The 23,411-nt window shown below is 43.0% G+C and overlaps 1 protein-coding gene across 1 annotated transcript in view; it reads right to left on the bottom strand.

Moving 5' to 3' along the window:
- The window catches only part of Uxs1 (UDP-glucuronate decarboxylase 1), a 79,245-nt gene extending 59,337 nt beyond the window's left edge, over positions 1-19,908 (bottom strand). The window contains exons 1-4 of the mRNA XM_051152688.1: positions 19,743-19,908; positions 2,382-2,409; positions 614-662; positions 313-356 (exon numbers count right to left, since the gene is read on the bottom strand). Coding sequence (XP_051008645.1) covers positions 313-356; positions 614-662; positions 2,382-2,409; positions 19,743-19,836 — 215 coding nt within the window. The 5' untranslated portion in view covers positions 19,837-19,908. The remainder of the gene's footprint in view (positions 1-312; positions 357-613; positions 663-2,381; positions 2,410-19,742) is intronic.
- Positions 19,909-23,411: the final 3,503 nt, after the last annotated feature.

The following is a 23,411-nucleotide window of genomic DNA, read 5'->3' as shown; positions in this document are numbered from 1 at the left end:
ACATCCAGGACCTGGTATGGTAGGTAGTACACACTTGGAACTCCGGTATTCAGAAGAGTAAGTCAGCAGGACTGCAGTGAGCCCCAGGAGAATCTGAACAACACAGACCCTGTCTCTACACAACCACCACTACATTTAAATTATAAAAACTTAGCTTCTTACAGAGGGACAAGATCTCTCTTGAGAATTTTTTATATCATATGTAACTTTCCTACATAATGAATTCAACTGAGATGAATATTCTAAATACTAATATTTCTTGTCATACATCTTAAGACATTTTTTAAGGTTAAAACAAAAATGTATGCATACCTTTTCTCCAAATCTCTGATTTTCTCTCTTAACGGTTCAACAATCTGGAACAAGAACAAAAATGAATTTTAAACCTAACAGGCTTTCCATTACTTTTGCTCTAATCCCGGTGGGTCACATGGCATACGCAAAACAGATTTTAATAGAGTAAATGGTCTACAGACTGACAAGCAAGCTGAAAGTCCCCTCATAGAAGAGAATGATGTTCAAGTTCCAAAAGCACTGAATAGCATCACAAAGCAAGGAAGACTGACAGATAAACACACAAATGAAACAGGAGCAAAGCAAAAGATAGACTAACCTCTTCAATCTTGCTTTCGATCTTTAGTTCACCATTTTCCTGGATAGACCTGTTGAACAGAAAGCTATAGAACTGAGATCAGTTGAAAGGCTTCATGACTTCAAGATGTGACCCCAAAGCAAATCCTACTCACAGTCCTTCTGCCACCTTGCTCAAGTACTAAGGCTTGGCACTAAGACAGCATGAAACAATCTCCCCAGGTCTATGAACAAGTGGTTTTACCCAACAGATTGTTTCTATTAAACTAAATTATCTCACTTCCATGTTATACCTAACAAGAAATTTTAAGATGTAGGGTGTAGAGTGTCTATAGGAGTCTGTGCTTGTCTACTGGGCTTTCTCAGGTATTTAACACAAATTGGAGTTATTCCAAGTAAAATCAGAATACCTTTAAATGAGACCTGAGCACCTCACCTATCCACACACAGCTGCCTTTGTTAGGGGTCATACTCTATCAATGGGGATCTGATCAACATAGCCCCACCCACCTTACAAAGCCAATTTCACAAGAGGGTGCTGAGGGCTGGGGAAGCCAGCTTGTTTCTTATGCACAGCTTGAAGATCCCATCACAAACAGCAGTGTTTCTTCCTTATCCTGACACTAGGAGCAAATGTTTCATTAAATATAAAACTGCTCTATAGTAGCAAATCTCTTTGCACAATGAATGTTTGTTACTCTTCAGCTCATCTTTTGTGTTATGTTTTTTTAAGTTGGTACACAAGAATTCTTACTTGTATCTTGTATCTTGTATCTTTACAAGTATCCTTCCTGCTTATTATTATTATTTTTTAAACCAGTTTGGTAATGAATGGCTATAATCCTGGCACTTAGGAAGCTGAGACAAGAGAATCATGGGCTTGACACATTCTGGGCTATACTGTTAAGTTCAAAGGTAGTCTGTACTACAGTGTAATACTGTCTCCAAAATAAAAAATAAAAAAATAAGAACAACAAGACGTGCACACTCAATCTAGAGAGTCCCACAAACTTTAACGCCAAACATGGAGGTCTAGAAAACCACATCTAGTACAGATCAAATATTCCTAACGTAAAAATCCAAACATTTGGACCCTAGAATACCCTGGAATCTGAAACAGGATAAGCACCAATAACACCAACAACAAAAAATGCCACAGTAACAGGTCAGGGTCAAAACACAGGTTCACCAAAAGAAACTATAAAGTCACCTTCAGGCTATATATGTGTATGAAGTACAAGTGAATCCTGTGTTTAAATATGAGTCCCATCAAAATAAATATGGGTCCCATCCCACAAAATTTCATTATACCTGTGCAAATATCCCAAAATATGAAAAACAAAATAAACAAAATCTCTTTAAGATCTAAACACTTCTGGTTCCAAGCATTTTGTACCTAAGGAAGACTCAAGCTGTAGCTGGCTCCCTGAGGCAGAAAGGCAACCATAATTTTTCTAAGTTATCCTCCTGGAAGATTTGTGCCCTATGTTCCAACTCAAGCCATTCAGAATGCTCTTTACACAGGAGTAATATATTGTATCAACTGTGTGCATCTATAGGAGGAGGAGGATGGGGGTATGCAACACAGAGTGACCATATTAGCTTCACCAGGAGAAACACTATAATCAGTTGCATCCTTTAAGAACACCCACAGAAGAAAGGAACACCCAAATGTATGAACAGCACTATAGATAGCTTACCAAAAATCTTCAATTAACCCATGATCCAACTGAGTTACAACTGAGTCTATAAAACCCAACCATAGTGCCCAAGCAATTAAAAACAATTACCTCATGTTAACAAAGTTGCCCCAAACGGCTGCAAGAGAAAGGAGAAGAAGAAAAAGAAAATCAGTATTTAAATCTACAATATTCAGGGATTCTTACTGATCAAATTTTCATTCTTAAATGCTATTTTGAGTTCACTAAAAAATTAGAGTTCATGAAGTCAATAAAACATACACTCTGTTTTCAGAAAAATCAAGACTATAAAAAGTAGAAAATAAGATTCCTGTGTTCTTGTAGCTCTGACATTTGGAACTCAAGGATGTACTTTGAAGAAAGACTCATTCCTCCTCCATTAACAAAGTAAAAAAAAAAAAAAAAGTACACCTTAAAGACCCAGGGTTCAATCCAAGCTCTCCCTATGCATGCTATAAGCTGAGGCAGCCAGAGGCCAGAGAAGCTCACTGGAGCCTGAAACAGTGATCCACCAGGCAGGAATCCATCCTTTTAGCACGTACCCACCTCTTTCTACAATAGGTCCCAGGCATATTATCTACCAGGTGCCTGAGCACAGATGTCTCTAGTAACTACACAGAATTAGTCCTGACCCAACAATGACATCTTACCATACATGATTTAAAAACATGAAAATGTTGAGAATGTCTGACTCAAAATCCAGTATCTGAAATGTGCCCAAATCTGAAACTTTGAACCTTGGCATGATGCTACTATAATCAGGAAATTCTATAGCATGAAATTCAGTTTTGTGCTGAAAACTATTTAGAACACTGTATAAAATTATCTTCAGGCTACAAGTGTAAGAAACAAATGAACTTTGTATTTAGAGTCAGTTCCCTTCCCAAGACAACTCAAGGACATGCAAATATTTCTGGCAAAGCTCTATGGTGTCACTGTGTTTTTATACAAAGAGACTGTCTTAATCACTGTTCTATGCTGTGAAGAGACATCATGACCAAGACAACTCTTAAAAAAGAAAGCATTTAACTGGGGACTTGCTTAGTTTTAGTGGTTTAGTCCATTATCATCACGGTGAGGAGCACGGCACCATGCATGGTGCTGGAGCAGTAGCTGAGTTTCATCCTGATCTGCCAGCCAGAGAGGAGGGGCACAAATGGACTTGGCACGGGATTTAGAAACCTCAAACCTCACCCTCAGTGACACACTTCTTCTAACAAGACCACACCTTCCTAATCCTTTTAATCCTTTCAAAGAGTTCTACTCCCTGGTAAATAAACATTATAAATATATGAGCCTATGGGGGTCCATTCTGATTCAAGACAACACAGCAACTTACAAAAGAAAGCATTTAATAGGGAGGTTTACAGCTTTAGAGGGTAAAGTCTATGACTTGGCAGGGAGCCTGGCAGCAGGCAGACAGTCACTGTGCTGCAACAGTGACTAGGAGTTTACATCTGATCCATAAGTAGAGTGAGAAAGAATGGTAACTGGGACTGGTGTGAGCTCTTAAGCCTCCTAGCCTACCCCCAGTAACAAACAGGCCCAACAAAGCAACACCTCTTAATCCTTCCCAAACAGTTCCGTCAACTGGGGACTAAGTATTCAAATACATGAGCCCATGGGGGCCATGCTCATTCCACCACAGAGACTCCAAGACTGCATTTATAATACCTGTCCCAAGGGTGAGTGGCTCTGTGTCCTCTCTCTGAACTCCCCTGGGCTTTGTGCTGCTTTGACTACAATGACAACTGAAGTGACTTCTGAATCTGGGCACAGGCAGCCTGGTGCTGCTTTACCTGCTCGGACAGTCTGTTTGGGGGCCCTAAGTCACCATGGAAGAAGGCTGGATGGGGAGTATGTGGATGCATTGACAGCCAGTGCTAAGTGTGTTGCTCCAGAGCTGCCAAGAAGCTTTGTGCTGGTGAGTCTTCCCAGTGGCAGCCTGATTTAATCTGACCAAAGCCCCAGACATGATCACCCCCATGTGAATTCCCAACCCACAAAGGCCACAATTACAATGTAATGATAGTTAACTGGTGAAGCAGCCTGAATCAGTAGTGCTGGGCCTATCACCTCCTTTAACCTACAGATGTTCAGACATCAGTTCCTGCCCTGGGACAGAAGCAGGCATGAGCTGTATTTATTCCAACCAGCCCACCTGTAGCGTCTCCTTCATCAAAATAAACAGTGGCTCATACATACCCCCCAGGTTTACATCATGAAGTCCTACTGGTATGGTTCGATTGTCCCTTCAAAGCCCATGCTATAATTTAACTGCCACTGTAAAAGCAGTCTCCTTTATCCCAGAGTACTTTCTGATTTCATTCTTCACATTTGCACATCCCATCCTCAAACTATCTGTGTCTCAATACAAATTGGTCTCTTTCATGGAAAGCAGGGAGCTGTTGAGGCAGCTCGCTCTGTACCATGCCTGAGTGCTAGATTGTTTGGAATCTAGGGCAGTTATTATGTGAAACCACTACTAAGCACAGCAAAGTCCTGCATAACCAATGCAGCCCAATGTTCCCTCCAAATTCAGGTTACTTTTCAGTTGCTATGACAAAGCACCATGGCCAAAACAACTTATAGAACAAGCGTTTATTTGGGATTACAAGTCCAGAAGAATAAGAATCCATAAAGGTGGGGGAAGAGGCAAGTGTATTATCAGGAACATTCTTTACCATAAGCACCAAGCAGAGAAAGCAAACTACAAGCAGCATAAGTCTTTCCAGGGACACACTTCCTCTAACAAGGTTACACCACCTAAATTCCCCAAACAGTATCTCCAACCTGAGGATGACATGTCCAAATGCCCCAGACTATGGAAGACATTTCTTGCCCTGCAGGTAAACCCCAGAACTACCATGGCCCCTATTCCTAAGCAGGCTGTTGGAAGAACCCTCTCTAATGAGGGCTCTGCCACCACTTCTCTGGCCTCACCTCCAGGGTATCACACAACACTGAATACTCTCTTCACAAAGTCCCACCAATCCTTTCTTCCTCTGCTTCTGGTGTTGCCTGATTCTGACTGACTGGCCCTTCCGATGTTTTGGGGTCCTTCCTCTGTTCCACTGCAGAGCCCTCTACTGCACAGGGTGGACAGGACCCTGTCTGAACCACCTGCCCATAAGCAATGTAGATTACACAATGAAAATTACATTAGCAAAGAATGAACTTGGTGTGATGACTGCTTTTAAATATCAACTTCCCACAAGTTTGAATCACCCTCACATCAGCAGCCTAGGTAAAGGAAAACTAAATCATTTGCCTTTTGCTCAGTTGGCCTTGCCTCTTGCTATCCAATTAATTCACCTTGTTATAGCCGTTGCTGATTCCTTCTCAGACATTAGAACCAGCATTTCCTGCCTGCCAATGTTGGCTGAGGACCAGTGGTTCTCCAGGAATCCTCCAAGTCTTTGGCATCAGAATGGGACTGTTGAGGCACCAGGTTCTTGGTCTTCTGTGGTGTGATGTAGTTGTTGCTACTATTTCCAGAGTATTGCCTGAGTAAGCTGATCTAATACATTCTTTTTATAATTATAGTGGAGGAGACTGTTCCTCTAGAAAACCCAAACTATTACAGATAGTAACAAAAACTTTAAAACAGCTGATCTTGGGACCCTTAAGGCAAGCTTTAAGCTACAGTTCCATTATTCCTGGATGCTGTAAGAACTAATTTGCAGAAGCAGAACTCTCATGCTGAAGCTCAACTCGTGCAAAGGCTGTTTTCCATTTAAATGAAGATACAGTAGGGTATACATCTACCTGAATTCTGTGCAACCAACAGATGGGATGAGATGTAATGAAAAGTTCTGCTGCCTACAGAAAGATGGCAAATCACAGAACTAAAGCCATCTAAAGCACATTACAAGTACCTAAAGGTTATTTAGAGACACAGAATGCAAAGAAACCTACCTGGGTGACTCATGCAGATGCCTACAGGGAGGGCACTGGATTAGCTAGAAGGGGAAGAGACTTTCCAAGTGCCCTGGGTTACTTGAATGTTGACATTGTGAACTAAAACTAAATCTCAGAAGTGTATGTAAAATTTCCATAAGCCCAGAACCTTTCTATCCCAGCGGCAAACTGCTCTTAACCCTAGGAGTCTGGCTCTCAAGCTGTCCAAGTTAACTTTGTGCTCAGCAGTAACAGGCCTAGAGAGAAAAGGCTTGCTGGGAATGAGCCTTAGCAACCATTATGTGACTAATTCTTAGAACTGTAACTCTTATTTACAAATCTCTGCCATAGCGCCACATCATTCCTGACATCTGCAGCAGGACACATATGGGTCTCAGGCATATTTCTTTCCCGTGCCATACTGAAAATTCTAGTCTGTGAAATCTCCTCTTAACACATACATATCCCAAGTCTTTACATTTGAAAGTTTAGAGAACATCATCAAATCTGGTGAAGGCAGTAAGAAGAAATAGGAAGAAGCATATCATCTCCAAAAAGCAAAATTACTTTGAAGAGCCAGGTCATACCTATGATCACAGCACTTTGGAGGCTAGGGCAGGAGGACCATAAGTCTGTGACCAGCCAGGATATATAGCAAGTTTCTGGGCTACCTAGTGAGACTCATTCTAAAACAAACAACAAATAGTTGATTTTTGCAAATGTCAAGAGACAAGTACTAAGTGATAAAGAGTATAAACTCTCCTTATACCAAGAGAAACCTACGTGGTTCAGGAACTACAACCACACTTTTCTTTGGCTTTTACTAGTTAAAAGGATGTAGGGATGACCTTAAGGATATATAGCAATACTTTCTCTCAAAGACTGGAAATATACCTCCCCTAATGCTACTAAAGGAGTAGTAGTGGCTCTTTAGATTTTCTTATGAAACTGAAATTGTTCAAAGGAGGAGGAGGAAGAAGACGAAGAAGAAGGAAAAGAAGAGGAAGAAGAAAGAAGAGTAAGAAGAGGAGGAGGAAGAAGAAGAGGAGGAAGAGAAAAAAAGAAAAAAGGATGAACGGAGAACTCCCTCCATTCCCCCAGCATCAGACAAGTTATTAAAGCAACACTCTCCCCACTGCTCTGGTACCCACAAAGCTCAAGTGCACCAGACCTCATCATTCTAAGGGTACAAACTAAAGAGACAGAAGTGGAAGGCATTTGGCGGCGGGGGCGGGGGGGATTGGGGGAGTTGGGGGGCAGCACAGAGCAAGCCAGTCCAACCTGTCTGTCAGGTTGCTGATACAGAAAATGGCCACAAACACCAGTGTGCTGAACGAAACACTATTTCCCACCTGTATCACCATCTCACCACAGACAGGGCTTATGAACAACTTTAAAGATCCAGTCTTAGAATTACAGAAGCAAAGAAACAGTGAGGGTGGGGGCACTACTCATGAGAAAAAATAAATTCAGCTTTCTATTCCTGATCTAAAGAGGCTCTGCCACGCAATCAGACGCAGAACACTCAGATCAACATCAACACTGCTATTTAAGAATAACATGGGAGGCCAATGCCTTATCCATGAGTGAGTTAACCCAGAAGCAGAAAGAATCAAATGGTATATACTCACTTACATCTGCATACTAGCCCAAGGGGCATGTCCCACAAAAGCCTTCACTTACCAGGAAACTGGGACAGAGGGGAGGACATCCGATTGGGACTCTAAATGAGAGAAGCATGGGAGAATAGCAAAGTAGAAGGATCCAGAGGGTCCTAGAAACCTACAAGTAGAACATTATGATAGGCAGATTTGGGCCCAGGGGTCCTGCTCAAACTAAGGCACCAGCCAAGGACAATACAGGCGGTAAATTTTAAGCTCCTACCCAGATCTAGCCAATGGTCAGAACATTCTCCACAGTTGAGTGGAGAGTGGGATATGACTTTCTCACATACTCTGGTGCCTCACATTTGACCATGTCCCCTGGAGGGGGAGACCTGGTGGCACTCAGAGGAAGGACAGCAGGTTATGGAGAAGAGACTTGATACCCTATGAGCATATACAGGGGGAGATAATCCCCCTCAGGAACAGTCATAGGGGAGGGGAATAATGGGAAAATGGGGGGGAGGGAAGAAAGGGAGGATACAAGGGATGGGATAACCATTGAGATGTAACAAGAATAAATTAATAAAAAAAATTTTTTTAAAAAAGAATAACATGGGTAATGAATATATATCAAGAATAAGTGCAAAAGAAAAGGTGAACATTTTTTAAAGAATTAGGTCTGCTTGCTGTTGAAGATATATCAGAATTGCTACTGAATTTTTTTAGGGAGAAAGCGAGAGTCAATGGGGGGAGGGGGGAGGAAGCAGACATCTATATGAAAGAAATTACAGAACACTTTTGAGGGCCAAAACAGAGACCTGTCTAGACGCAGAACTGAACTATATTTAAAGGCAAGAAGACATTTCTCTATACATAAAGTATGACCATGTAACCTTCATCCTCTTTGTACTTTCCACTCTACCTTTCACACAGTTAGTACTTCTTTTCCTTTTTGTAGATATTCTCGAAAATTTAGAATAGAGTCTTATGTTTTTAAATGGTTAAATCAGTCTTTTCATTTTGAATCCATGGGGCAAAGAGGGCCAGAATGTAGGAAAGGGGGTCTAGGATGACCACATGTACCCAGGGGCACGATTTGTACATGTCCCTCATTTTGCCAGTATGACCCTCAATGGTTTGTATACTAACTGAGGAGCATTCTAGGCTCATTTTCCACAGAGGTGGCCATCAATACGGACACACTCTATGTGACACAGTAGTCCCTGGAGCTCAAGCTAACAATGTGTCCTGGCAATCATTAGGTCATGGGGGTAGGGTGAGAGAGTCAAGTATGTGTGGAAATAGTGTTGCAAGAGAGAGGTGGTGAGACCAAGAGTAAGGAACAGAGGAGTAGGGAGGGGAGGGATGTGGGTAATAGAAGCAGTAGGCTGCAGGTCAGGGAGTTGAGGGGACTGAAATCATGAGGCAGGTCAAATGTGGTCAGAATGGAACAGAGGGCCCTGGAGAAGCCAGCTGTGGTAGAACACAGCAGGTGCATGTGTACAGTATGGCAATTGTATATAGTACATTTAATGTATCTCTTTAAAAAGCAGATTCATTGCCACCATGCTCAGAATAAGTGAGGATCCTGCAGACATGGTGGATAGTAGCCAAGCAGATCACTATTGTTCGGGTAAAAGAATGTGCCATCCCATTATCTAAGCTCGGGGATCTGAAGCTATGGAGGATTTGATCTACACAAACTGACAATACACCACCTAGGATCACAATAGTGTGCAGCCACCTTTTCTTCAGCCACATCCAAGGTCCAGTGAAGAAAGACAGGAGGCTGCCAGATCACCCACCAATAAGAAAAGAGCAGGTAGGAAGGAAAATACCTCCAAATTCAATCTAACCAAATCTAGTTCTCCCCTGGTATCTGTAGTACTAAGGTTCCAAGACTTCTCTCGGGCATGAAAATTTCACAAATGCTCAAGTCCCCTGTCCTGTTGCATTTGTATATAACCTAACATACATTTTAAAACACCTCTAGATTACTTAATACAATGTAAATACTAAATATTATGTTTATGCTTTTTGCTTAGGAACTTATCAGAAGAAAATACTGTATGTTCAGTACCATTTTTTTTTCTTTTTTTTGTATCTTCAATCCATGGTTGGTTTGATCTCAATAGTAATCCACCTGCGCCCTCCTATCTTGCCTGCATCCCATTAGAAATGCCCCAAAGTAACATTTCTTTCAGGACTTATTTCCTAAAAAGCGTACACACCTACCTCAGGACCACTGGGATGGCTGACATAACAAAAGAATAAGCTATGGTTTGGGTCTCTACCTCAATGGTGGGAAGAACACAATATAGTTGCTATGGGGAAAAACTGACAGTTCCTTAAAAACATAAAATTACCATATAACCTACCTATTCTAGTTCTGAGAATAGATCCCAAAGAGCTGGAGCCAGAAAGATAACTCAGGAGGTAAAAGTGCTTGTCATGAAAGCTCCCTGGAACCCACTGTAAAAAGGCAGATGGGGTGGCACAGAGCTATAATACCAGCACTTATGCAGAAGACTCTACCAGAAAGCTCAAGGGCCAGCTAGCCTGAAGCATACAGAGCAGCAACAGAAACCACAAGAGGCCTTTAAAACAAGATAGAAAGAATACTGACTCCCCAAAAGTTATCCTCTGACCTTCACACTCATACCAGATTGTGTACACAACCACCAAATTAAATAATTTTGTATTAAAAGAAAAAAGAATCTGGGTGAGTACAGGTAAATATAATTAAATACATTGCATGCGCTACAAAATTCTCAAAGGATTAACAATAAAAAATTAATTGAAAGCAATGTCGGGAGCTATTAGCATGCCCATGCAGCATCATTTTCAACAGTGTAAAGGTGGAAGCAACATCAGTATTTATGACCAGATGAACAAATAAACAAAACGTGATAAATAAACACAATGGAGTATCAGTTGGACTTAACAAGGAAATTCTAATACATGAGACAACCTAAGTATATAAGTCAGGCACACAGACAGACAGACTGGCATGCACGCATGTGCGCACACACAGAGCTAAAATGATATGTGTATTTTATTATAATTTTAAAACAATGATTAAACTTACCTAAAAGCTAAAAAATGTCATAGGAACTTTTTGATCCTTTTATGATACAACACAGACTCAGTGCCAGACTAGACCATGGCAAAATACATAACTACTGTATGCCTCAATTTGCCCATCTATAAAATGAATAACATCTCTAATTCAACTCCTCACTAAAAGATACCCAGGTGACCCAGTGGGCCAACACTCCTATTCCAGAACCCATTACTGAAACTATACTAGTGGGTGGGGCTAAGGATAAAGAACACAATCAGGGTGATGGGGGCATAGAAATAGAATGCCTCACTCTGTGTGTGTGTGTGGTGGTGGTGATAGTGGTGGAGGAGGAGTTCCTGTACTGTATTAAAAACCTGGGAGAGCTACTGTGGTCTTTTAAGTAATTAAGGTGCACTGTAGTAAAAGAGCAGAGAATAACACAATCATAAAGAAAACTAAGAGGAAGAAAAAGATCTGAACTTGGCACTCTCCTTTAGAGGACCCATTACATTCCACAACACCTGCCTATCAATAGCTTCCATGGACATCCCAGGTATAGGATTCTGTCTCTTGATTAGAGCTGAGGCACTCCCACACCTCTGATCTGCTGCTGCTGACATAACCCAGCTGCTCATTTGCTTCTTTAAAACAAAGACATAAATGAAACCCAGGCACCTACAGTATTTATATCAACGATAATTGTATACTCTTGTTTCCAGTTTCTGAAAATGCTATAAAAATGCTCAATGATAGTAAGAATTCCACTGCAAATTCTCAGCACCCTGACAACACTGTTTCTTTTCTAGCACAATCAGACTCCCTCTGGGGGAAGCTGTTTGAAGAAGGCTGAATGTTTTCTGTTGTTGTTCTACTTCACTTACTTATTTTGGTTAAAGAAAATCAAAATAGCTAATCCAGGAAGAAACTGGTCAATAAATCTGAAAGTCATTTTGAGCAGGCCCTTCTGGCCTGCAAGTCCCTTCCTGTGAAACCGACCCCAGCAGTGCCTTTATTTCCCTGTTCATCAATTAAAGCCTTCAGTGCTTTATATATACTGGCCTTTCTGCTTAGTAGGTTTTAAGTATTTATTTATCCCTGAAAAGCACAGAGCATAAGCCTTTCACTGTCTAAGGGAAGCAGCAAGGCTTGCCCCACGTTAGAATTTCCTAAAGGACAAATGAAACCATTTCCAAAACGAGAGACAGCCCTAAATGATTTCCTTCTTTGCCTTGACGTTCAACTCTACTCTCTCAGGTGTTCTTAAAACCATTACACTTGCAGAATATAAAGATATTTTTAAAAGGCAAAGGTGGTGTGAATGTGGGCCTGGTGCACACAGAGAATCTGGTGATCTGTCTCAGTGAGTAGAAGCGTATTCATGAAAGCCCTGCAACTTCATAAAAAAACACTCCTGGACTTGTTTGAGTCAGCTCAGGCAGCTGTGACCAAGTTCCACAGACTCCATGACTTATAAAAACCTAACAGTGTTTCATACAGTTCAAACGCTAAGAACTATGAGGATAAACAGGACTTTTGTCTTATGAGAGCTCAGGGGTTCATGGATGACATCTTCTTAACATGGAGTTACACGGTGGACTTGCAAACCAGCTCTTTGGGGCCTTCATAATCATGAGAGCTCCAATGCTATGACTCAATCACTCCCAGGACTTCACTTTTGAAACATTTGAATTCCAGACCATGGTCAGCCCACAGCTATGGCCTGTAGAGCATACGCCGGGGCTAAAATCCACCAATAGGTCTAAACTTACCAGGCAGCCCCGACAAGAGGCAACGTTCAGGACAGTGAGGCCAATGTGAGATTCTTCAGCAAGTCCACCGATCTCCCATGTGCTGGCCCCAGAACTCAGACTCCTCATGCCTTGCCTCCTGTAGCCCTTGCTCAGGTTCCCTTCAGCTTCATCGCCAATACCCAAATGCTGTCCCTCAGCTAAATGCTGCCTGTACTGAGAATGCCCTGTGCTTTCAGATTCTAGTGGCCTGTTTCTCTGAGGCACTTGGCACTCTATCTTGACCAAGTTCTAAAGAATGACATAAACACAGGAAACTGGAAAGCCCCAGATCCTAAGCCCTGCTTCTGACATCAAATGTGTGGCATTTTTCCATACCAGGCTCTCATTCACCAACTCTCTAAATACCAGCCAATGCACTTATTCCCAGCAAATGCGTTTATTTTGCCACCAAGATGTCACAGGCCATGGAGCTCTTCCCACCTGAAAGACCATCTGTGACCTGAGGCTTCCTGTACATGTGACCAATACAAACCAGGAGTGCCTGTGACTCTTCTCCTGGTGTAAGGGTAGCTACAGAACTCAAGGGAGTACTCTTCTTATAATGACTAGGTTTCCTTCTTGCTTATAAAGATATAACCAGAAACAATCCAACGAAGCAGCAGCATAAAAACCAAACGTTAGGAGAACTAGGTAATGTTCTCTCCAATGTCCTCCAATCAAATTCACCAACTCAATCAGGAAACTCAAATCTCACTGCATCAAGCTCATGCCCAGCGAGTGGGGCTGAAACTTCCAGATCAATAGCAGTCTTCCTGTGACCAGCCTGTTTGGGGGTACTTGGGTCCCAGGGTAAATCAACTCACTGGCATGAACTTGAGTATGTTAGGCAGGGGCAGAAAACAGTCCTGTCATTCAGATTATTCCAAGGGTTTAAGACACCTGTGCCAAGAACCCAGAACAAAAACAAATATAACTTTGTATTCTATCAAACCAGGCTTGAGACACTGTCATTTACAACATAAAGGGTGGCTAACACCCCAATACACACTCCCAACAAATGAGGATAAAGTGTACTAAAAACTCAACAGAAAAGACATATCAATAGCTTTCAAACACCTGAAAAGATGCTCAGCTCACTCAATGAAAGAAGTACAGATTTAAACTATGAGGAATAATGTTCGGTGGTGTCTTAGTTACTGCTCTATTGCTGTGAAGAGACTTCAAGACCAAGCCAACTTATAAAAGGAATCATTTAACTGAAAGCTTATAGGTTCAAAGGGTAAACCCACAGTCATGGTGGGGAGCATGGCAGCTCACAGGCAGATTGAAGCTGAGGCAGTAGCTGCTGAGAGCTTACATTTTATCTACAAGTTAGAGGCAGAGAGAGCAAGAGGCTGGGAATGGCTTGGGCTTTTGAAACCTAAAACACTTCCTCCAACAAATCCTCAAGGCCACACCTTCTACTCCTTCCCCCAAACAGTTTCACCATCTAGAGACCAAGCATTCAAATATATGAGCCTATGGGGGCCACTGTCATTCAAACCACCAAAGATGGCTTGATAGAATTGCCAGAAAATTCTTGGAGGCCAAAAGAAGGAAATTTGAGCCCCAACTCTGGCTCCAAATTATACATTACAAAGACACTGTTGCTTGCTTGCTTGCTTTCTCAAGAGTTAATTCAAATGGGCCTGTCAATCACCTGGCTAGAAGAGCATCCCTTCATGAAAGTTGACAACAATTAACCTTTTAATGAGATATATGTACACATACATCCCAGAGTCCTTCCCTCCATGCAAGTTCTTAGCCAGCCTCACTGCTAAACCCTCTAAGCCAGTCAGCTTGTTAAGAGTTCTAACTCAAGTGTAATCTGCTTTCCCTCTCTGATTTCTGGATACTGACGAAAAACACTAAGCTTGCCAGCCAGACACTCTGGGCATTCTTACTTACTGTCTCTGAAGAACCTGCCCTGCCCCTCACTCTCTCTTATGTTGCTTCTCTACTAAGCCTGCCTGCTTTCTGCAGTCTAACTCATGAACTATAACTTCTTTCTCCCCCTTTCTATTTCCAGATACTGGACCAAATCCTAAGCAACTATGGGTACTGTTGACTCTTTCTCTAAAGAAACCGCACCACTGCAGTGCAGTTGTGTACAGCCCTCCACTGCTGAGCCAACCTGCTTTCTTGACTTTCTTCTTTTCTATCTTCCTCTTCCCAGCAACTGTGGGTTTACAGCTTGCCTTCCGTGTAGTTTTTCTCTCTGTAATAAAATGGTCCTCGAACTTCTTTTTTAGTCTATTTTTAAGCACTTTTATCAATGAATCTAAGAACCCACAAAAAGAAACCCTAATTCCTGTTTTCACACTTCCGTTTTAAGAAAATACAAATACATCATTGAGGTGAGGGCACTTCTCACAAAGCTGGTGGAAGCCTGTACAGCAATCTACAAATACAGCAGTATTTGGAACCCTCCCCGGCATAGGATACTGGTCCAGAAAAATATAGCACTATTCAGAGGATTAGTACACATCAATAAAAGGAGGTGTCCTCCACAAATCCGCACACATCTTAGCAAAATGGCAGAATACATTTCTCTTGTTCTAAAGCCAACAAATTTGGGCAACAGCAGTCATCTACTGTAAACTAATACAGAGAACAGAAACTTCTTTTAAGTAAGACAACATTAAATGTGGATAGATTAACTAAATTAGAAAATCACCACCTGCAAACTCCACATGTAGACCCTGAACCAGGCAGGAGAACTAGATACCTACAGAATCACCCTACAGGTACGTTTGGGACATGTGCTTGTAGGTGAAGCAATGTAACAGCTATCCCGTCAGTTCATCAGGTTTAGCATCACCAACAGAAGAAACAACCCAACATTACTTTGTCCCCTGATGTGATATCAATTAGCAACCATTAATTAGGAAAATTGTTTTTGGTGCTAGACAACCACTATGCCACTGAGCATAATAACAATAATATTATCCCCCAGTCCATAATATGTGCGGCCAAATTTAATAAAAGTTAAGGCCCCAGATATCCAAAATGGAAGTGTTGTACAGGACAGCTGATTTGGGTAGGATTATTAATAAGGAGAAACAGACTAGAAACCACAGGCATACCAGAACTAGATGATAAAACCTTACTGCTAAAGACAACATGCTTTGGCTGCAAGACATAGAGAAATCAAGCTGGAAAGGATATGAAATCATCCTCCCTGCTAACCACATTTCATATAGCAAAAGGTGTTACACAGGCCACTGGGGGATTTGGGGATAGGGTATCACTGATGGTATCCTTGCAGGCAACTCTCATGCTATAATACCAACCTTCCACACAAGATGTGCCCAGTGTTGCGATGTCACAAAAGTTATAGAGGGTAACCAACTACTCTGGATTGGTTTGAAGTCTGGCCCACAAGAACAAATTCATACATAGTGCTATAAGCCTGGTTAAAAGCCCAAGGCTCCACTGTGGTGGTGGCACATGTCTTTAATCCCAGAACTTGGGAAGCAGAGAGTTCCAGGCCAGCCTGTTCTGCAAAGCAATGCAGGGCAGCCAAGACTACATACCTAAAAATCCTGTCTTGGAGAGTTAAGAAAAAAAGTCCATGGCTCAGAAGCAGGCTCCAGGGCCGAACCTAATACTGTGGTTCTGTTCTGTTAAGAGGACATGTTGTCAAACTGCTTTAAATATTTATGCTCAGATCCACAGGTTAGTGTTGCCCTCAACCTTGGCCAGAGAAGCTTCTCTCTACAGTTAATGAAGAGATCTGGGCACAGTGATAACAATTAGTATCAAGTATTCACCCCTAAACAAGTCATCTATATCATCGCTCCCCCAACCAGAGAACATCTTAGAAAAGAGGACAGAACAAACCAAAGGGATGAAGCATCCTTTGTCCTGACAAATGCTGTCTTTAGAACATGACACAATCACTGTACCCATGAACTCAGCTGCAGTTACCTATGCAAGATCAAGTCAACAAGATGGGTCAACATTGAACAGGCAGCACAAACTCGATCAGGGGGTTAGTAACAACAAAAAAGAAGACATAAAGAGGTTTGGGGTACCTAAAAGAGAGGGAAAGGCGAGATATTATCACATTGTTTACATGTGAAATTGTCAAAGAATAAAAGATATTCTGTTTTCAAAGAAATCACAGGTGCCACCAGACTCCATTTTCAGCATGCTCTGCTACAACCAAGCAGAAGCTCTAACATGTCCATGGCAAAGCACCTCAGACTTACCATTATCACTCATTATTAATATTGTCTCCAAGCTAGCCTTTAAATCCTCATAGCTATATTCAGCACCCATTCTCTGAACTGGACCAAGACCTTCCTAGCCTGCCTGCTCCAGGCCTTGCTTGTCTAGGTAGCGCCATTGCTGTGCTGCAATTCCACACTACTATAAGACTGCTCTTCCTTGCCACAGCACCTCTGCAAGTGCTGCTCCTCCTGGAAACATCCTCTCCTGTTAACTCCTACATATCCTTCATTCCCAGTTCACATCCTGGTTTCTCAGGGAAATCCACATTCTTTTTTTTTTTTTTTTTAATTTATTCTTGTTACATCTCAATGTTTATCCCATCCCTTGTATCCTCCCATTCCTCCCCCCCCCCATTTTCCCATTATTCCCCTCCCCTATGACTGTTCCTGAGGGGGATTACGTCCCCCTATATATTCTCATAGGGTATCAAGTCTCTTCTTGGCTACTTGCTGTCCTTCCTCTGAGTGCTACCAGGTCTCCCCCTCCAGGGGACATGGTCAAATGTGAGGCACCAGAGTACGTGAGAAAGTCTATCACACTCTCCACTCAACTGTGGAGAATATTCTGACCATTGGCTAGATCTGGGAAGGGGTTTAAAGTTTACCTCCTGTATTGTCCTTGGCTGGTGCCTTAGTTTGAGCGGGACCCCTGGGCCCAAATCTGCCTATCATATTGTTCTACTTGTAGATTTCTAGGACCCTCTGGATCCTTTTATTTTGCTGTTCTCCCATGCGTCTCTCATTTAGAGTCCCAATAGGATGCCTTCCCCTCTGTCCCAGTTTCCTGGTAAGTGAAGGCTTTTGTGGGACATGCCCCTTGGGCTAGTATGCAGATATAAGTGAGTATATACCATTTGATTCTTTCTGCTTCTGGGTTAACTCACTCATTATGATCATTTCTACATTCTTGATGGTTCTCATTTGGAAGTCCGTGCCATAAACTTAGGGAGTATTCCCTACCATCACAGCAGTTTGTAAATGTAACAGTGTTTATATGAGTACTGGATTCATGGCCTTCTCTTCCCTAGCAAATAGTTCTCAAAGCAGTATCTCCCTCAAAAGGACTTCTGGGCTGCTGAGAATCTGAAGCCACCCTGGACTACAAGGTGAAACAAAGCAAAATAGAAAACAAACAAGCAAGCAAACAAACAAAACTATTTGCTAAATACAACAATAGCATCTGAGGAGACGCTATTAGAAATGGAAAAGCCTCAGGCCAAAGTGTTGTAAAAGCCCACTGGGTCTCTGACATACACTCAAGTGTGAGACCCCTGTGCTGAACTACTAGGCCTAGGTTCTGTAACATCAAGGCAAAAAGTCTGATGTTTCTGTACTCCATGCTGTGCCTTGCTGCCACCACCAACAACTGTCAATGTTAAAGACTGAATGAAATGCGCTACTCAAATGGATGACCGGTAAAAATCCTTGCTATAGCTTCATAAATTCCCTACATATTAATTCTCAACACCTATGTCTCACCTTGGAAGCCGTCCCTAAGTAAATCAGCACTGAAACTGTTGTCCAGGGACCTGAGTTCTAGCCCCAAATCACAGCCTTTCTAGGTAGAATGAACCTTGGCTCTCTAAGACTAATAAAGGTGCTAGTCTCTTATGTTCTTAATTTTCTCACCCATAAAATAGTAAGAATAATCATAATACCCATATTGCCCATGGTAGGATAAGAATTATACCTAGACATAAACCCTAAGCTAACTTAGACATTACTGCTATCACAGTAATAATTACTCAACTGTAAAGGGTTGCCTACTTGAATATCATCTCTTTTCAATACACAGAATACCTGAGGCTAGTTCTTCCATCCTTGCAGAAAATAATCAGATCTACAAAGAAACCCATACCTAAACTTCTAGCTACCGAAAGCCCTTCTAGAGCTTCCTGGCTCCTCCTCCTGGTAACAGCTGAGATGTAGCAGGAAGGCTTCACCCTACCAACCCCTTCCTTCCATAAGCTGAACTCACTTTCCTAAGTACCTACTAACCTGGGAATCAAACCCTGGAAACTCAGCCACATAGTAGTTTTCATTTGAGTATGCTTCCCTGGGTAGCCAGGATTCAGAAGGAGCTCACAGAGAGCTATTTTTAGCCCAATTTTGGTACTTGGTAAAGTATTAATAGCAGCTATTATATCCCTGCTGCACAGCTCAACAACAACAACAAAAAAAGAGGACATCGCCTCCTCTGAGAAGCTGAGGGCCCGCTTCCAGATAGCCAGGTTGTGAGGACCCAAATGACACCCGCCCTGTGTGGTCACTGATGCTGTGCCTTCCTTTGCTGGCCCTAGTCCCCACAAGGCCTGAGGAGTACCGCGCGGTAGGGCGGTGGCAAGGGAGGCGCTTGGTGAGCCTGGGCACTGAAGCATGGCAACACAAGGTATCCACGGGGGATGGCAACATTCGGCTGCAGAGTAATCTTCCTGCGGAGAAAACAGTCGGGGCGAGGAACCTGCCAATGGCTACTGTATTTTTATCCTACTTAACCAGCACTGTCCCCAAGGGTGTCCCCGCGCGGCACTCTCCAGGATCACTAGCCGGGGCCAGAGCTGGTTTCCCGGATGCCATGGACGGCATAGTCGCTCAGGTCACCGGCGTAGGCAGCTAGGTCTGCGGAGTTTCGGGGAACCTGGCCACCGCATCCTGGGCAAAGGCTCCTCCACCGGTCACCGAGCCCGACACCAGGCCTAAGCGGAAGCGAGCTGCAAGGCGGCCAGCCGCTACCCAAGTGCAGCCTCGTGGAAGCGGGGACCCGGTTCCTGGCCCTGCGCAGCCTACGGCTCGGCCTCCGCGCCCGCTCCCTGCCGCGCTGGAATGAATGGGCTCCCGCCCACGGCGCTCGCACTCACAGGCGGCGTAGGCGAGCAACGCGATGCCCAGCAGCAGCTTCATCCTCCTGCGGTTGACTGAAGAGACCAGGCGCAGCAGCCCCTTGCTCAGCATGCCCGGGAACCGCACCGGCCCAGGGCCTGCCGCGCCGGCCAGCCGCTGCACAAAGCGCGGCGGCCCGAGCCCCGCCCCCGCGCGCCGGGCTTCCTGCCGGTAGGGCCAGTGCGCTCGCGCGGCCCCGTCACGGCCTCCGACCCCGCCCACAGCCGCGCCCCGCCCTCCTCCTCCTCCGCCTCTCCTATGCAGTGCAGTGCCTGAGTTTTCCAGGATGATGTCAATCAACCCGGGAAGGGCGGGCACAACGGGTAGCGCGGAGCGCGCTTGCGCAGGCCGTTTCCTACCCTTAAGCCGGCAACACTGTTGACCTGAGCTGTTGGAGCTGAACAAACTGGCTTACTGTAGTTAGTACATCTTGTCAACAGGACAGTTGGGTTTCTGAGAGTGAGGTGCTCAAGAAGTTGCCTGGCCTTCCAAGCTGTTCTTTTTACTTAAGTTCAAACAAGGCAGGAAACTGATAAATCCCAAACACTGCTAGTGAATCGACAACACTTCTTGACGATCCACAGCAGTTTCTTTTCTTTTTTTTTTTCTTGGTTTCTTTTTTCTTTTCTTTTTCTTTCTTTTTTTATTTTTTATTTTTATTTTGATACAGGGTTTCTCTGTGTAGCCTTGGCTTTCCTGGACTCTCTTTGTAGACCAGGCTGGCCTCAAACTCACAGGAATCCACCTGCCTCTGTCTCCCAGTACTGCCATTAAAGGCCTGCGCCACCACCACCTGGCTTCACAGCAGTGTCTTTTAAAGACAGCACGTATTTTCATGAAGGCATTGCTCATCTTAGGAAATTGGGACAAACCATGGTCAAGGGTGACATGAGGCAAAAGAGGAACCATGAGTTTGGAGGAAGTTGATGCCGGGCTGACTATGATCAAAGTATGCCATATGCATATATTATTATGCCGTGATGAAGCCCATTGAGATTATTATATGCCAATAAAATTCTACGATAAAGGAAGAAAGAGGTAGATAAAGTTAAGTTGTTTGCCAGAAAACAACAACAAAATCTTTACTGTGTGAATTGTGATGCTGTGCTGTCTGAGATACCTGAATTCATGTCTTTGCATTGTTTATGTGAGGTAGTGTCTCATTGTAGCCCAGACTGGCCCCAAGTTCAGAATTGTCCTGCCGCAGACTCCCAAGTGTTGGGATTAGAGATGTGCATCTCAGCCTTCTAGTCTGAATCAACTCCTTAGATATTTACTGAATGTCTACTACGAACAAATGGGTCAAAGTGTCCACAGGTATCCAGCTCTTCACCGGATCCAAAGAGCAATTTGGTTGTGTTAGGTCCCATCTTCCAAAGGAATTTGCGGGTGCTGATTCAGCCATCCGTGAGTTTCAGACAGAAGGGTCAGTGCTTCTGACCTCTTGCAACTCAAATTGTTTTGCTAAACTCAGTCATTAAATACTCTACTTTGGTTGTAGTAAAATTCCCCAAGACCAAAAAAAAAAAAAAAAAAAAAAAAAAAAAAAAAAAAAAAAAAAAAAAAAAAACTACAACAGGCAAAATATATATACCATCATTTAAACTAGTTAACTTAAATATCTTTCCCTAATGGACCCTCTTTGTAACTCACTGACAATCTCTAAGAGACCCACAGATCAGTACCTCTAAGAAGAGTCATGTGGTGTTATCCTTACCTGCTTCTTGCAAGCCTAACAACCTGCCTCTGAGGTAAGCAAGGAGGATGTCTGATGACCAAAGGCCTGACATGGGAGCCTATTCCTGGCTTCCCAGAGAAGCCATTCCCCAGAACACACATATTTGCAGCAAATCAGCTGTCTGCAAGTAGAACTTTTCTCATTATTGACAGTTAGGGTTTTGATTAAATCTGCAGATTAAAAAAAATAATTGGTGGGGAGTCATGTGTGTGCATGGGCCAGTAGAAAATAGAAGAGGGCATCAGATGTGAAATTAAACTCTAGTCCTCGGCAACAGCAGCATGTGAATTTAGCTACTAAACTATCTCTTCAGCATCAAATCCATAGATTTTTCAGAAAGCAGTGGGAGTCAGAGATCCTTCCATTTTTGTTAGGGTCCTATGGTTTTATATTAGAGGTGAATAGAAAATATTTTGTTGATATGTGTATGGAGCAGATTTCAAGTTTATTCTGTTGTGTGTGTGTGGTGGTGAGGGGGAAGGGTTACGTGATTGACATATATCAATTTGAATTGACCAGAAACTTTTGTTCAAAAGTCCTTAAGCCCAGCCTTTGTCTGAGTATTTTTCTTCCTGTTAGGCATGATTGCCAACTTCTGGCTACTTGTGTGAAGTGTATAGAAATATTGCTAACATCACCACCACTAAAGTTGATACTGTTATCCTTATTGCCACCGAGAAGGTGTTGGAGTCTCAAGATCATGTGTGCCCAGGGCATATAAGAAGGCCTGAGGGAAGGAAGATGCAAAGGGGCCACTGGGCTTCTCCTGACCCTGGCAGGTCCTTCTATACACTCCCACCTTCCTTTTCTCACCTACCACATCCCACCTCCCCTGCAGATTCAGGTATCTTGCCCCACCCCACCTTGCCCTCACAATCAACCCCTTCATTCTTCCAATGGATGTGTTCACAATATTTTTAGGCAAATTAGTAGTTATAAGTCACTGTTCTTCACACTCAGGCTAATTAAAAAGTGAATCATAATATGGCTCCTTTCCTAAGGGGGAAAAAGCCTGCGGGGGGGGGGGCTTTTTAAAAGACCATTTATTAAACTTTAGCAATGAGCTAAGAACTGTAAGCTTTCACATGTTTCCACATTTCATTTGGTTATTTTCAATTTTTAAATACAAATGAGATATGCGCTATGAGATATTAAAAATGTGCCACACAACAGAGTTGGCACTGAGAGGTTTATTATATGAGCATGGGAAGGGAAGGAAGGAAGGGGCCTGAGAGAGAGAGGAGGGGAAGAGGTAAGAGAGAGAGGTAGGTGGGTTTCTCTTTTTATAATCCTCCTGGGCAGGGACATGCCCAGTGACAGGTAGGCAATGACATCACAGTCAGACTAGGGAAGAATTTTAACATTCCTCCCTTTTCCTGTAATTAAAAAATGAGAACATTGGATTGCTTTTTTATATAAGGTCAGTTAAAATATATAAATATAGGTTCATTGGAAGCAGGTTTTTTTGCCATGTAAGTGGGGAAGAGAGAGAGAAAATAAAGCAAGAGCGACAAAATGTCTAGATGATATGGTGAAGGGGAAGGAAAAGCTCTGTCCTGAAAGTTCAGGGTAGAGGGTAGGGTATGTCAGCCATGTCCTACAGCATGTAGGGACACAGGAGTGCTGGCAGAACCTGGAGCTGTTTGTCCCTGGTCTGTAGCACAGCATTTCAGACATTTTTAAATGGATAAGGGGTGAAAATATCAATGTCTTTGACTGCTTCCTGCTCACAGTAGGGTGGCAACAGGGGATTAAAAGGCTGGCATGTTGGCCAGATCCCAGAAGAGCAGCAGGCTGTTGCTTTTGCTGAGAACATCTGTAGGTAGGAGAGGCAACACAGGTACACTGACACAATCTGAGTTCGGACTAGAGCACCTGTGGGTAGCTGCTTTGGCATTGTCCTGCATGT

The sequence above is a fragment of the Acomys russatus genome, chromosome 11 (assembly GCF_903995435.1).
Source record: "Acomys russatus chromosome 11, mAcoRus1.1, whole genome shotgun sequence".
Taxonomy (NCBI): Eukaryota; Metazoa; Chordata; class Mammalia; order Rodentia; family Muridae; genus Acomys; species Acomys russatus.
Note: the sequence above shows the minus strand (reverse complement) of the source record. Positions and strands in the feature narration are given on the sequence as shown.